At 56.3% G+C, this 16,342-nt stretch overlaps 1 protein-coding gene across 4 annotated transcripts in view; it reads right to left on the bottom strand.

Moving 5' to 3' along the window:
- Positions 1-3,526, bottom strand: part of Atp11a (ATPase phospholipid transporting 11A) — a 74,277-nt gene extending 70,751 nt beyond the window's left edge. For 3 of the 4 annotated variants that reach the window (XM_090341865.1, XM_090341866.1, XM_090341867.1), the window contains exon 1: positions 3,382-3,525. In XM_090341865.1, the coding sequence (XP_090197991.1) occupies positions 3,382-3,420 (39 nt within the window). In that variant the 5' untranslated portion in view covers positions 3,421-3,525. Of the gene's footprint in view, positions 1-3,381 lie in introns of all 4 variants that reach the window. The other variant, XM_090341868.1, reaches the window with a different exon arrangement.
- Between the last annotated feature and the right edge of the window lie 12,816 nt (positions 3,527-16,342).

Here is a 16,342-nt window from a genome sequence, read left to right on the forward strand (position 1 = left end):
GGACTGTGTGTGAAAGGGGAACAAAGATGACGACAAGTAATTAACACTGTGTCACTAATAAATGCAGGATAAACGCCAGCAAACACCACACAGCCGTCATTCATAAGCTCAGTGCCCCACTCCACTCACAGGTGGAGACACGTGAGGACAGGGCTCTGAAGAGACAGGCAGAGAGACACCCAGCTGCCATGCTCATGTACAAGGTTCAGCATGAGCCCAGGCCACCAAGGAGGGGACAGAAAAGGCTCAGAGTCCTCCCTGCACTCTCCCTTGTGAAAGATCCGAACCTTCCTCTGCTCCTCACATCCCGGGAGACACAGCAGATGCAAGGAGAGAAGCAGGGAAGATGAAAACAAGAGTGAGGAACCGTTGGCTGGCACTTGAGCCCAGCGAGAAGAGGCTGTGTCCTCAGTAGGGCAGGGGAGGACAGACAGGCCACCAGCACTGGACCCTCCAGACTCAACACCATCAGGGGTAAAAACTGGCCAGTACACTGCCTGACCCTGACCTTGACCTTGACTGAGTTGGGAAATGTGGCTGCTTATGTGCGTTTGCCTATGGTCAGGGCTGACGAGAAAGTCAACTGGTTTGAAAGCCACTGAGTAGTCCCTTCTGGGTGTCCACTTGACACAGAGGACCGGGAGCAGCCAACAAGCTGGCCCAGCGCCAGCTCAGGCAGTGGCCCGGAGAGATGAGAACAGTTAGACTGTGTGCCGAACCTCTTTTCTCCGACAAGGTGCCGCTTCTAGGGTGGCACCTAGTCGAGTCTTACTTATTGCAGCGCTGCAAAGCTGGCCCTCCACGGGTCAAGCGTGGGAGACAAGCTGTCGAAACACTTGGTTAAAGAGCATTTGTCAGTGTGAGACGGGGGAATCTTTCACTGGCCCTGTTTCTGCTGGATCACAGGGCCCAACCACCGAAGGACCACCTGTGTTCTTGGTTTCAGAGCCCAGCCATCGGCAAGCAGAGGGCATGCTGGGTAGTGGGCGTGTATGTTACAGGGCAAATTCAACGCCGCTGTCAGTCATCGCAAAGTCAGTGCCCTCAACTCTAGAAACTTAACTGACTGGAATAGCATAACCCTTTCCCCTCAGGTTATTAAATCCAGTCTCTGGAATGAAATGAAAGCAGCTGAAGAGCCCTTGTTCCTAATGAGCAGACATCCAACGGGGTCCTGCAGAACAATGGAAGGATTTAACCTATAGGTTAAATTACACAGCTGGGAAAATTGCACACAAACATCCGACTGGAACACAGGAGTCCCTGAAGACGGCAGGTAGAGCACTGGGCAAACCTGCTAGAGACAGACAGACCGCGGTTAGATGGGATTGAGTGCTGGAGGAGCCACTTATTTCAAATACCTGAAGGCGTGGAGGCTAAGGGAGGATGCAGACCCCCAGGATAAACAACAGGAAGACTCTGTCTGACTGGCCATCCATGCTGGATTGATTAGAAGCAGTCATAACTACACCAAATGAGCAAATCTACAAGGACAGGCTCTCAGTTCAACACCACTGGTGTCCATGTTACAAACCAACGGTGATATAAATAAATACACAAAGAGAAGCAGTGCAACTGCGTGCTGGCACAGGCTAAGATTCTGGGACCACATCCTCAGGGATCAAAACTATTTATTTTGCTATTATAACAAAACTCAAATGGAACACATAATGGTTCCGAAAATAAATAACCTACTGTCAGCAAGGAAAGCCTTCAGACTTTCCAAAGTTTGCTGTCTTACAAGTTTCCAAGGGTAGAAGCGTCGTCCGTCAGAACTGCTGACAGTGAACGGGAACTCCATCCAGGATGGGGACGACCTCAAGCTCTTGAAGTACAAACATGGGAAGGGAGGTCAGACGCCCTCCACGTGGTGTGAAGGGAGGAGGGCAGTCCACCGGTGAGAGCCTGGCTTATCACACTCGCCCCTAAATAAACTCCAGAGCTTAAGGCCACGGTAGCATCTCTGCCCGGCTGGTCTTTATGTACCACTTTGCTCAGAACCATCTGAACCTCACCTGAGCCCCCACACACACTGCTCAGCAGGGAATCCGTTTACCCACAAAACAGCCTGTTTGCTTTCACCTGGGGTCAGCACCCTGTTCCAGCTACTGGTAAGACACGGGCTCCTCAGGGCGGGGTCCACCTGCATCCCCAGGACACAGCGGCCCCCTGTGCAGGCCACAGGGCGGCAGCGGGGAGAGCGGGGAGAGCGGGCCCTGGTCAGGCGCCTGCAGTGTCCGCCCGGAACCCGCAGAGCCCAGCGCTTCTCCCCAGCCCGCGGACGTCACGCTCCACCTCAAAGGCAACCCAGGGCCGCTGACCGTCACGACGCCCTCCCAAAGTTTTCAGAGTTACCACGGCGGGTCACACTACCCCGGCATTTCAGCTGCTTCACGGCCAGCTAGGGCGGTGCTCTGCCAAGGACGCAGTGGTCCCGTGCTGGCGGGGGAGACGGGAAGACGGGGCTCCCGTACCCGTGTGCCTGCACTGCAGCCCAGGGCCACCCCCAGGGGCGGCCTCCTCTTCGGCCATGCCCGCGTCGCGCCTTCTGAGCGCCAGGTGCCGTGCGGGGCGCAGACACGGTGCGCGCTCACCCCAGCCAAGGAAAGGTGGCCTGTCCCGGCCAGCCTGCAGGGCGGACCTCGACGTGTCGGGGGGGGGGAACCGCGCGGACGGGGATGGGCACTGCCGCGGGGGCGGAGGGGGAGGCAGCGGCGAGGTGAGGAGCGGAGCTGGCACTCCAGGAGCGCCGTCCACGCCCGAGGGGGCTCCCGCGGCGCGGCCTGCGGGAAAGCCAGCGAGGCCAGGGGGGCGGGAGGGGGGGCTGCGGGCCGTCGGGGGTGGTGAGGCCGGGCGGGCCGGGGCGCCCACCCTCCACGGACCCGGGAACCCACGCGGGAGCCAAACTTCACCGAGCGGGCCCCGCGCTCCCTCCCTGAGACCCGACGGCGCCCGCCCGGGACGGCGGCCGCGCTGGAAACTTTTCTGGGTGTCCAGAGCTGCCCCGAGCCTCCCGCCGGCTCGCGGGGCGCGGACGGACGGAGCCGCGGCTCGGCTCCGGGCGGGCGCCGTCGGGTCCGCCCGCCGGTCCCCCGCCGATCCCCGGCCGATCCCCCCGACGATCCCCCGCCGGTCCCCCCGCCGGTCTCCCCGCCGGTCCCCCCGCCGACCCCCCCGCCGGTCCCCCCGCGATCTCCCCGCCGGTCCCCCCGCCGATCTCCCGCCGATCCCCCGTCGGTCCCCCCGCGATCCCCCGCCGGTCCCCCCGCCGATCCCCCGCCGGTCCCCCCGCTGATCTCCTCGCCGGTCCCCACGCCGATCCCCCGCCGGTCCCCCGCCGATCCCCTGCCGGTCCCCCCGCCGATCTCCGGCTGCACTCACGTATCTGCGCACGAGCGTCCGCACCAGGCTGCAGTCCATGGCTGCTCGGGTCGCTCAGCGCCGCGCGCCCATGGGCCCCGCGCGCGGCCGCCCCCCGCCCGGTCACGGCCTGGGCGGCTCCGGGGGCGGCCGCGGCCCCTCCGCGCCCATGCCCGCCCGCCCGGCGGCGAGAAGACGCGGCCCGCGTGCAGCGGCGGCGCTCCCGGCGCGGCGCTGCGCCCGTCGGACCCGCGCGGCCTGCGCCCGGCTGCCCGCTCGCCGCCCCGCCGCGGCGGCCGCGCCTCTGAAGCCGGCTCGGCCCGCTCCGCCCGCTCCGCTCTGCCCGGCGCGTCACGGGCGCCAGGGAGCATGCGCGCCGGCCCGCGGCCCCGCCCGGGCGCGCCCCCGCCCCCGCCCCGCCCCCGCCCTGCCGCGCACGCGCGCCTCGGGGAGCGCGGCCTGGGGAGCGCGGGAGCGCAGGCGCGCGGGGAGCGGGGCAGGGGCGCGCGGGGCCCGGGGAGCGGGGCGGGGGCGCGCGGGGCCCGGGGAGCGGGGCGGGGGCGCGCGGGGAGCGGGGCGGGGGCGCGCGGAGCCCGGGGAGCGGGGCGGGGGCGCGCGGGGCCCGGGGAGCGGGGCGGGGGCGCGCGGGGAGCGGGGCCCGGGAGCGGGGCGGGGGCGCGCGGGGCCCGGGGCGGGGGCGTGCGGGGCCCGGGGAGCGGGACGGGGGCGCGCGGGGCCCGGGGCGGGGGCGTGCGGGGCCCGGGGAGCGGGGCGGGGGCGCGCGGGGCCCGGGGAGCGGGGCGGGGGCGCGCGGGGAGCGGGGCCCGGGAGCGGGGCGGGGGCGCGCGGGGCCCGGGGAGCGGGGCGGGGGCGCCGCCCTGTTGCTTCCGCCTCCCGGGCGGGGCGGGCGGGGCGCGGGTTCCTCAGGTGGCGCTAGGGCAGAAGGCGGGCGGTGGGGCGGGCAGGGGCGGGGCGGGGGAGGGAGGCCGAGGGAGGGCCATGGGCCGGGCCAGGGCTGCCGCGGGGAGTAGCTCGACCCGGCCCTCCTCCCTGCCGCCTCCATGCCCCCTCCCTGCCCTCCTCCTGGACCCCCTCCCCCTCCCTCCCGTCCCCCAGCCCCAGATCCGCCTCCCCACCCCGGGTCTGCAGCGCAGTGCTGGCCGGGAGAGCCCTAAGCTGGGCCTGGGGGCTGGCGAGAGGGGGGCGCCCTGGCCTGGCTCCCCCCGCCCCCCCCAGGCCTGGCTCCCCTCGACCCTCCCAGGCCTGGATCCCCCACCTCCCCAGGCCTGGATCCCCCACCTCCCCAGGCCTGGCTTCCCCCGCCCCCCCAGGCCTGGCTCCCCTCAACCTTCCCAGGCCTGGATCCCCCACTTCCCCAGGCCTGGATCCCCGCCCCCTCCCAGGCCTGGCTCCCCCCGCCCCCCCAGGCCTGGCTCCCCTCAACCCTCCCAGGCCTGGATCCCCCACCTCCCCAGGCCTGGATCCCCCACCTCCCCAGGCCTGGCTCCCCCGCCCCCTCCCAGGCCTGGATCCCCCACCTCCTCAGGCCTGGCTCCCCGCTCCCCCAGGCCTGGCTCCCCTGCCCCCCCCAGGCCTGGATCCCCCGCCCCCCCCCAGGCCTGGCTCCCCCGCCCTGGGTGATGACCGGTCGCTCTGGTTGTGGGAGAGCTGGGAATGCCCACTTCGCAGGCTTTCCCTCCTGGGAGAGGCGGCCCTTCCCTTGGTCCTCTTGGGGCAGTGAGAGGCCCCAGGCTCTGATTCCCCACCCTGAGGTCCCCTCCACCTGCCCCAGAACCCCCCACTCCTGCCCTAAACTCTCTGCCCCCCACCACCTCCATCCCCTGGGCGGCTGTGCTCCCCCTCCACCCTCACTGTCTGAACCCCACAGGAGTTTCCACACCACACCTTACCCACTGCTCCCTTGTTGGCCAAGTTGGTTTTCCATGTTTCCCCCAAACCTCCCTTCTCCCCTTCTGCCCTTGTGCGGTGCTGGAGGGGCGGCAGGTCTACAGCGGTGGGGGTCACCAGCAGACACCACCTGCAGACCTGTCCCTTCCGGCCTTGTCCTCTTGCTGGACTCTGGGCAGGCAGGCCAGGCCCCCTGAGTCTAAGTCCTGGTCCCCACACTGCTGTCTTGTGAGTGCACTGTTTGATGATCCTAGACGCTGCAGCCATAGTTTCCCAGCACCCACTTAAGAGGCATCCCAAAAGCTGCTTTTGCTGGGCCTGTGAATTAGCTAAAAGCTGGGCACCCAGCAGCCCTGTCCCCCCTGGCATCTGTGTCCCTGCCTCCTCCCTCCTCCTCCTCCTCCTCCTCCTCCTCCTCCTCCTCCTCCTCCTCCTCCTCCTTCTCTGGTGATGAGCCAGTGGAGGGTCACTTTCAGGAACCTTGGGCCTCAAGAAGCACAAGATTCACCCATTCGCATCTTCCCATAAAACCCCCAGGCCTTCTTAGGGAAGAAAACAGCCCGAGGCTCCCCAGCACCCTCTGGCCTCTGCTGAGCCACTGAGGTTAGGCCAACCAGGCCACATCTCTGACCTGGCACTGTTCTCACCTGCATACCTTCCTCACCCCTGCCCACAAACCTCCCTGTGTACGATGGTCGGGTCTAAGTGGGGATCCCCTACGGGCCTCAAAACCCAGTTCCTCGGCACTCTCCAGCAAAGTGATTCTTGCCAGGGCCTTGGCTGCTGCTGCCAGCTTTTCACTAAGGTCCTAGTTTACAAACCAATATGGTGGGGCAGGGGAGACCTTGTTCAAGGCCACTGGGTAAAGGCTGCCTGTCTTCAAGAATGTCAACTTTCCTCAGGTGCTGAGTAACAGACACAGCTGGTCCCCGTCACCGACAGAACTCCCGGTGTCGCCTCTGTGGCTGGGGAAACCCAGGTCACATCACCTTGGTAACTTACTCCCTTCTTTCCAGGGTTGAGGGCAAAGAGATTCACGCTGAGGAGGCCTGATGGGAAGCCAGCTGGGGGGGGGAGACCCTCCTCCTCTCTTCTTCCCTCGCCTCCCCTCCCTGGGCTGCAGCTGTCTGGGGTCTGTAGTGAGGGGTGAGGAACTTCCTCATGCTTCAACTGCTGGGTGGACAAATGGGAAGTCCTTGGTGACACCATGGGGTCACTGACTCATCCTGCTGCTCTCCCAACCTGGACTTCCTTGTGAGGAAATAAAACGTGTGTGTACACTGGGGAGATGGACTTTATTACCAAGCTTCAGAAACAGGAGCTCAAAACAGGAGCTCCAGCCCATCCTGTGAACCCGACAGTCACGGCTGCATAACAAAGCAGCACAGCTGGGAGCCCAAACCCAGAAGACTCACCTGGGGCTAGCCCTGGCTGGTGCTCCAGCAGGCCAGTGGAGGGAGAGCTGGGGTTATCTGTGTATGTGTGATGGTGTGAGCTGGGGGGGGGGGGAGGCGGGGCGAGGAGCCATGGGCTCAGTGGCCTCGCCGAAGCCTCATGCAAATGGGTCCCACGAGGGACAAAACAGACCTTGTAGCATTTCTGAGGCCCAAGTTCACAGTCCCAGAACAGTAATCTGCCTCCCTCTTGGTGAAAGTGAGTTGTAGGCCAGGCCACACTGGAGAACAAAAGTAGGCTTTGTGCAGCCCTGGATGGGCGAACTTGTGAGTCTTCTCTGCAAATGATCTACGGCAGACTGGCCTGGCCAATCGTGCCCTGACCAATCGTGGGACGTGGGGGCACTCACACCGCGGCTCAAAGGGAAGCAAATGCCAGCAACGCCAAATGGCGTGTTTCTCGCTTCACATGGCAGACTTCTGGCCAACCAGTCACTGGGCCACAGGACCTAGGAGGTGACTCTCTCAGGACTGGTTAGTGCTGGTCCCTGACCTAATTAATACCTGAAGGGAATTAAAATTATCTGGCTTAGGCCATGGGCCACAGAGAATGTTCAGCATGCAGATGGGGCAAGAGCAAGGAGGCAGCAAACCTGAACAGTAAGCGAGATTGTGGTCCACAGGAGAGGCCCCAGACTGCTGCATTCCTTCCCACATCCACATCAACGCACTGTCTCACCAGGCCAGCCCACCACGCATGCTTCCCAGAGCTCCAGGGAACCTGGATGGAAATAAACCACAGTAGCCTGACTCATGGAGGGGGGGAAGAGGGGAAAGGACAGTGGGTGAGGGAGTCGATGGAGTTTTCCTATAAGAACAATTCAAAACAGCTATTGTCTCGGAGACTTCAAAGAGGAAGCCTGAAGCTACACTCACTGCTGGAAACCAAGGGGCCATAAATTATTCACTGGCGTGTAAGAGCAGAGAGCTTAGCCACCAGGGAGGGGGCGGGGCACGCTGGTAGGATGTAGCCAGCATAGCTCTCTCTGGGTAGAATGACTGAGGCAGCCATCTGCCCACAGGGTGGTCCTAGAATTCTTCAGTGGGATAAAATATTTCCTGTGCCTCCCACAATCCCTCCAGCTCCCTGACCCTTGGCCTCTAAGCAATCTTCACTCATCACGCTCTGTTTCCCCAGGCAATGTGAATGGCCCCACTGCACAAAACTTAGTTGTTCATCCAAAACAGCATTACTAAACCCAGGTTCAAGGGAACTTTTTAAACTTTACAATTCCCAGGGCTCTTCCCTCATGGACATTTCAGTTCGTGGAGGTGCGCGTAGAAAGAACCCTAATCCTGGGACTTGGTTCAGTCTCCCAGGCGCACCAGACTGCTGGCCCATCTCCCCAGGGGAGGAGGAGCGAGGGGATGGCGGCCACAGCTCTCCGGCCTTGCCTTGTCCATATAGATGCTCCACCACTGGGAAAAGATTTGTTTAGCCCTAAACTACAGTTCCAGTCGCTGAGCAGCCAGGACCCAGATAGACGAGAGCAGGGAGTGGGGGCTCTTGCGGACTGGAGCGGGACATGCGTGCGGGGGTAGCTGCCATGCTCTGCAGTGAGCCCCCGCCCCAGTTGCTCTGGAATGTGATGTGGCGCAGTGCCACGGAGCTACTGATTTGTTCATTTGCGTGTTGCATGGCAGAACGTGGGCACGCAGCACCTGAGGAGATGGAAAGCAGCACTCAAGCTTGGTGCAGAGGGTCACGCCTTTAATCCTAGCTACCCGGAGGCTGAGATGGGAGCATTGCAGCGTGAAGCCAGCTGGGGCAGGAAAGTCTGTGAGACTCTTACCTCCCATTAACCAGCAAAAAGGTGGAGGTGGAACCTGAGGATGGAGTGGTAGAGCACTCGACAGGGAAGGTTTTAAAAAGCTGAGACGCAGCAGCCAGGATCCGAGTTCAAACTCCAATAACTGGAACAAGAGTGGTGGGCCTAATGTGCGGCAGATAGCACGAGTCTCGTCAAGGCACATCTTACTTCTTGCTCCCACAGTGCTTTGGGCTCCTGATCAAATGCTGCTTCTTCCCACAATGCCCTAGGCGTCCACTCAACCAGTGAAAAGACCCAGAGAGTCTTACACAGCTGTCAACTGGAGGAGGAGCCTGGAACATAAAACCCCCACCCAAATGGGCCTCCACAGGCGTCTGCCATGAACTCAGTCTCCTCACTGGGCTTTTGCCGCTTCCCTGTCACTTTTGAGTGAACTTGCTGTCTGCTTTCTGCCCTTTCCTGACTTTTAATTCTTCAATGGGCAGAGGAAACGCATCTACTCCAGATGGCATCACTGCAGTGGCCTCTAACTCGAGATCTCCCCGCTTCTGCCTCCTCAGGTATGCATGGCCATACTTGGCTTGCTTTTTTCCATAAATTTTTATTGTAATTAATAGAAGGGTTACATTATATTCATCAGATAGAAGGTACATTACTTCACATGTCATGGCCCCCATTTCCCTCCTCCTCTCCCCCGCTACAACTTGATTTCCCCCTTCCCTCTCCTATTTCAAATAACCAATTAAGCATATAAAATTATCAGATAACAAGGTAAAATACTGTAACAATATGAGATAACCAAGGGACGGCAAGAGAGATGAGAAATAACATAGTACATTAAGGACAACAATCCCTCATTATATGGCTTTTGGCTTGCTTTTAAAAATGTACTTTGACCTGATCATTGTCCAAGCTTTGAAAAAGAAATAAGTTATGTTTCATTCTAACTCTTACTCCAAAATATGTGAATTTGATGATGGTCATCTCAAAAGATTAGGGAGATTTAATCTTCCAGACAGTGAAGCTTGAGCTGTTTCATGGCCACCAGGCCTGTTTCCTGTTTCCTGGTCAAGCTCCCTTTACCTACCACGAGAGACTAGCCTTCTTTAAGTCCTGCCTTGAGATTGTCTCCCACGCGAGCCTTCTTTCTGAAGGTCTTCCTCCAGGTGTCCAGACACCAGGCCTGAGCCTCAGGTCCCGTTCCCTGCCAGGACGGGTTCCTGAGCCAAGTCTGAGGCTCCATTTCGTACCTGACCGTGGGAAAACAGCCTGCGCCTGATTGAGCCTAATCGGCCTTCGCTTGCGTCTCTCAGGGTCCCATTCTCTCTTGATTTTTCAGGAAGACTGTGGGAAAGGAAAATCTATACTAAGACTCTCTCCTTTTTCCTTACTGATGTCTGACGTATCCTTTTTTGTATTTCTCTGAAAGAGCCACGGCTTTAAACAAAAGGTGTTAAAACAAGTTTTACGGTGCTTTACCAATCAAGTCCATGAGGACACCCTTTTGTGCGCCTTGCCCACACAGTCATTTTAGTAGGATTGTTGCGGCTCTTCAGCAAGGTGAAAGAAGAACCCGTGTGAAATGAGATGCACAATCATTGCCAAATCAACATTTTTTCAAAGTGGATTTTTTTTTGGGGGGGAAGGATTAATTGTGGGGCCTGAACTTGGGCCTGAACTCCAGGCTACTGCTCTGCCACTTTGAGCCACAACTCCACTTTGATTTCCCAGTAGTTAGATGGAGAGAAGAGTCTCATGGGCTTTCTTGCCCTGGCTGGCTTTGAACCGCAGTCCTCAGATCTCAGTCTCCTGAGTAGGTAAGAGTACAGGTGTGAGCGTCAAAGCGACTTGTACTCTTGAGGTTCTCGCGTGGATGTTGAGAACGCCACTGTAAGAGCATTCTGTATGAGTTTTGTTATGTTTTGCAGTGCTGGAGTTTGAAATCAGGCTCCACGCTTCCTGAGCACATGCTGTACCATTGAGAAACAACTCCACCCCTTTTCTGCCTTGTGTTTCCAAATGGCGTCTTGGTTCTCGCCCGGGTGGCCTCGGACCTTCCTGTGGTGCCTCCTGAGTCCCTGTGGCGACGGCACCACGCTGGCCTTCTCCGTGGGTGTGAGGGGTCTTGCTAACTTGCCTGGGCTGGCACTGGACTCTGACCATGCTGATCTCAGCTCTAAAGCAGCTACAGTTACAAGGGTGACCCACATGCCCAACTCCAGATGGGCACTTTCTAGAAAACGAAGAAACTGGTTTCTCTTGCCCTTCTGCTTTAATAAATAGGAAGATGAAAGGTAAGTAGCTTTCTGTCTATCATAACTTACAGAATAGTCCATCAATTTTAATTGCCCAGAACTTTTTGCCTTCTCCAACTGTGATCCTAGCATTTAGGAGACTGAGGCAGGAATACTGAGAGTTCAAGGGCCAGCCTGGACTACCTAGCAAAGCACCCTATCTTAAAAAACCTAAACAGCTGGCTCAGTGGTAGAGTGCTCACCTAGCATGCACGAAGCCCTGAGTTTGATTCCTTGGTACTACATACACAGAAAAAGCCTGAAGTGGTGCCATGGCTCAAGTGGTAGCGCTCTAGCCTTGAGCAAAAAGTGCTTAAGGACAGAGCCCAGGCCCTGAGTTAAAGCCCCAGGTCTGGAAAAAAAAAAAAAAAAAAAAAACAGAATCAAAAAACTAAACAAACACAGCACCAGAAAGCATGGCAGATTTAAAGGCATTGTGTAAGGGAAATAGGCCTGATGGGAAAGGAGACGGCAGTTGTACCTCCCTGAGGTCCTAGAGGAAGTAGAAAGCAGGGCTGGGGGGGGGGAAGGAGGAGGGGCGGCTGTCTCATGGGGACAGGGTCTCAGCTGAGAATTGGGGAAGGCCTAAGCTGGGAGTTGGGGGGTGGGGGGAGGAGCGGCCCATGGTGGGTTCTGAACAACCACGTGTGAATAGTGCCTCCAGAGCTGGAGATTTGCTTGACGAGTTCAGTCTTGCTTTCTTCAGTTTCAAGGATGAAGGAAAGCCCTGTGTATTGACAGTTGTGAATGTGTGGCCTCCTCTACATGCCCACCGTGAGTGTGGACCACGCTGGCAGCCCACCCCCTTCCCAGTTCCTCACAATCCCTTGTAACATTCCACGGACTAGAGAATGTGTGGCACTGGTCTCTCCTGTCACCTTCCATCACTTTGCTGCCAATGACAGCATTTCCCTCTTCTTTAGTGCTGCATAATACTCTGTCCTATGACATGCCTCATTTTCTTTCTCCCTTCATTGAGGAGCCAAAAAACAGCACCCCCATTCTGAGGCAGTGACCATCTTGCTGTTTATATAAACTATGAGTGACCCAAAAGCGCACATAAATTAAAGAAACAGAATTGTGGTGCCACTAAGTCCCAGGAACTGACCTGTCTGTGTTAAAATTAACCAAAACTCAGGTAAATTCAAGGGATGGCATTTGTTTTCTAAGCCATAAAACTACTCTCTGACAGTTGAATGGGCCATTAGCCCAGAGAGTTCCCTAAGCCTTACCTATCGCACCCGACCTGACCGCCCCCCCCCCCCCCCCGCCGCCATGGCTGTAAATCTGTGATTTTTGCCTTTAAAAAGACCATGTAGACCTTGATTGACAACTCCTTCAGAGTTCCTTGCCTGGCTTGTAACCCGCAATAAACCTTACTTTTGTGTTTCGGACACCTCAATCTCGGTGGTTTTCTTTGGGGACCCCGTCTCAGGGCACAACATTTTGGCGCCCAACGTGGGGCCCATGCAGGATCCCCCAGGAATACCACCGCGACCCTCTGGAGCTGGGAAGGTTTGTTGCTCAGTAACCGGTAAGAGCGCTTGCTGTTTGTCTGTGTCTGTGTTGTTGCCGTCTGTCTATACTTTTAGTCTGTGGTGATCGCATCTGTATCTGGCAGGTTCTCACTGGGACAGACATGTCCGGACAGTGATCTGGAGGGAAAAGGAGATGTCCCGATCCCTGCCTGGGCAAAGGGTCTCTGGACCCTAAGCCATCTGGGGGCACTGGAAGGGTGTCCGTCTGGGCAAAGGGTCTCTGGACCCTAAGCTGTCTGGGGGCACTGGAAGGGTGTCTGTCTGTTTCACACTCCCCAGGGAGGGGAAGATTCCTCCCTGCACCAGGTGGAGTGTGTCTGGGTAGCTCCCGAGCGAGAGTAAGGGAGCGCCGTCTGATACTCGGCCCCGGGAACTCTCTGTTGTCTTTTTAAATTTGTTGTGTGTTATCTGTTGTCTGTTTGTTTTTAGTCTACTAGTCTTCCTAGTTTATTTTTTTTAACATGGGAGGCAGCGCCTCTACTCCTTTAGATCTGACCCTTGCACATTGGCAGGATGTGTGGGAGACTGCCAGTAACAACAGTGTAATAATTAAAAAGAAAAAGTGGGTCACTCTGCTCTTCTGAGTGGCCCACATTCAATGTCGGGTGGCCCACTGGTGGGACTTTGGACCTGGCTACCATCTGGAGGGTACAAGAAATCGCCTTCCGTCCACATACAGGACACCCGGGCCAAATTCCCTATGTAATTACATGGGGAGGATTAATTGAAAAGGAAGGGGGGCTGTACCCCTGGGTTAAATCTTTCTTGCCTCCACAGGTACCTAATTCAACTATTCTGGCCACCTGGACCAAAAGATCCTATACTCACCCTCCCCCCCATTTCAGACCTTACTAATCTCCTAGAAACTGTTCTCTTTACCCACCAGCCAACCTGGGAGGACTGCCAGCAGCTCCCAGGAGTTCTGTTTACCATTGAAGAATGGAACAGGATCCTGGAAAACACCAGGAAACTAATCCTGGGCCCCACCGGAGACCCTATCACAGACCCTACCCAGATTGCAATAGCCTTCCCTTTCGAAGGCCCCAACTGGGACTACAATCAAGCAGAAGGTAAGGAGAAGCTCTAGGTCTATCGCCAGGCTCTGTTGGCAGGTCTAAGACTGCAGCTTGCAAGCCTACGAATATGGCCAAAGTTTATGATATTAAACAGGGTGCTACTGAAAGTCCAGCAGCTTTTCTAGAGAGACTCATGGCAGCCTTGAAGCAGTGCACCCCTTATGATCCTGAGCTGGAAGAGAGCAGACAAGCAGTTATTTTAGCCTTTATCAACCAGGCAGCGCCAGTCATCAGGAAGAAATTGCAGTCCTTGGAAAGACTAGGTGAGAAAGGCCTAAGAGAGCTAGTAGTTATGGCAGAGAAAGTATATAATAAGAGAAGCTGATGAGCAACGAGAAGAAAGGAAAGATAGGAGAGAGGGAAGGCAGGAGAGGCAAATAAAAAGGATTTGGATGGACAGCAAAGGCAAATGGAGCAGGTGCTCCTAGCCACCGTTGGCAAGCCAGAGGATAAAAATAGAAAACTAAAATTAAGAAAAAAACAATGTGCTTATTGCAAGAAAGAAGGGCACTGGGCCAAAGAATGCCCCAAGAATAGAAGGAAGGACTTCAAGCTTTGTCTCAAAAGTAAGTCAGGAAATAGCCTCTGCCCTGGGGTCAGATTGGAAGTTGCATTGTGCTTACCGACCCCAGAGTTCAGGACAGGTAGAAAGAATGAATTGGACCCTAAAAGAGACTTTAACCAAATTGGCCTTAGAGACTGGCTCGGACTGGGTGTCACTTTGAAGAGCTGTAGCTAAAAATGAAGGGCCGAAGCTGAGAAGCTATAGCTAGTCCAAATCCATCTTGTTAGAACTACCTCCATCTTGCATACAGCTGGGAGAAGATTTCCCCTAAACCCTTCTTGGAAGGATTACAAAGTGCTGTAAGCTATTCGCTCAGACCTAGTGGAGACATCGGAATTCCCCTGAGTCAGAAGCCATGAGCTATTCGCTCGGAGACTTAGTGGATACACCTGGAATTCGTCCCTGAGTCAGTAGCTGTGCTTCACAACTGTTTACAGTTAATAGAGCAGATAAGGGGTTAAGGAGTCCATCAATGTAAGGGTCAATGAACTATAATATTGTGAAAATGGAGATTCCCCAAACTTGTTTGTTCTGTACTATAAAAACTGTGCTGACTCTGTGCTTGGGGCCTTCAAGCGTCTCTGATTTCATGGGCACGGGGGACCAAGCTCGAGCTTGCTAATAAACGGCTCTTTGCAACTTGCATTGATCGTGGTCTCTGGTGGTCTTTTGGGGGGATCTCAAACTTAGGGTACAACAGTTGGGGGCTCGTCCGGGATCCCCCTTATAAATCCACCCAGACACCTGATCAGAGGGCCTGAAGAAAACGGCCGGTAAGTAAGGACAATTGTCATTATTTCTTTTTCGGCGCCTGGTTTCTGTTTTGGTTTTGTGTTTGCCTGCAGGTTCAGTTTTTGGGTTGGCAAGAGGTCCTGGTGGATGGGCTATAGGACAGCCAACGGGCCAGTGGGAGACGTCCCCTGCACCCCACGGGGAGTGGGCTATCTCAAGAATGGACACATTGCGACCAAGCTTGATAGCCCTACCCAGACTGTCTTGGAGGGAGGTGGAGTCCCCTCTTCCTGGTTGACAGTCTGGGTGCGCATTCGATCTGTCTGTGTAAGTGTTTTGTCTTGTTGTACGATTGTCTTGTGTCACGTTGATCATTGCTTTGCTATCTGGGCCGTTGCAGATTAGGGAGTGTGGCGTGGTCTCCCGGCCATGGCAACTCTAGGTCATTGCAAGCTAGGGAATTTGAGTCTCCCGGGCATGACATCTGGAGATTAGGGAGCGAGAGTCTCCCAGGTACGACGGTTGTGTTTGCTGTAGATCTGTGTTTGCATGGCAGTTGTACTGTCTCCGTATTTGTGCATCTTAGAGCTGATTCCTTGTCCAGCAGGGGCTGCCGTCTTTGTGTGTTGACTATCTGAGTCTTGACCCTTATTGATGTTTCTCATTGCCTGTCAGGAAAATGGGTCATACGGGGAGTAAGGAGCTTGCGATGCCCCTAAACCTTATCCTTCAGCATTTTAAGGATTTCCAGGACAAGGCTGCCCAGCTGGGTGATGAAGTTTACCCAGGAAAACTTAAAATGTTCTGCCAGCTAAAAACGCCTACTTTCTTCACAGGATGACCACTGGAAGGACCTTCCCCCGCTTAACAAAAACTGTTTCTCTCCCTCTAAGGCAGGTCACATCTCCAGAATCAGAAAAGGAGGAGAACGAGGGAGCCTGACTTGGAGAACTCTAACTCCCCACCCCTTATCTGTCCCTCCCCAAAGTCTTGTGCTTGGTGCATATGAGGAGCCAAGCGGCATCCACGGTGGATCTTCCCCTAGACTTGGTCTTGCAACATGTTAAAGTTTCTAAAGAGAAAATTTGGGGTTTACTTAAAGGTCTCTGTTTCTCTGCCCCTGTTTTATGGTTCCCTGAGGTTATTTGTCTGGTCCTGTGTTGTTCTTGAAATCTGTACCAGTGCTAATGGGTTCTCGTTTTCTGTGTCTTTGCCACTATCCATTTGGACATTCCTGGGGAATAAGTCTCGGGCCTGTTATGGTTCCTCCCACTCAGCTGCGCAATCTGGAGACAGGTGGTGGCAGGACACAGGCATCAGTCTTGGTTTCCCAGGTTTAAATTTGGTCCTGTAAACTGTCATGTGAGATGGCCTACTCAAAATTGGGGAAATGACTAGAGTCATGCTAGATTTGGTGCTGGAAGACTCCCACCAAATAATAATTTCAACTAAATTACCTTATAAAAAGCTTTGTTTTGAACCTGGTTCTCACCTGCAAGAGTAAGATTGGCAAAACTCTTGACACAAACTTCCGGAAAATGTACAGCTGATATTAATTTTGCGCGCTTTAAGATCTTTGAGTATGACTGTGTGTGTGAATGGAAGTGAGTGAACATGTTCAAGGTTAAATTGTCAGCATGCTG

This window comes from Megascapheus bottae, chromosome 11, assembly GCF_031878675.1.
Source record: "Megascapheus bottae isolate mThoBot1 chromosome 11, mThoBot2.hap1, whole genome shotgun sequence".
In the NCBI taxonomy this organism is placed as follows: Eukaryota; Metazoa; Chordata; class Mammalia; order Rodentia; family Geomyidae; genus Megascapheus; species Megascapheus bottae.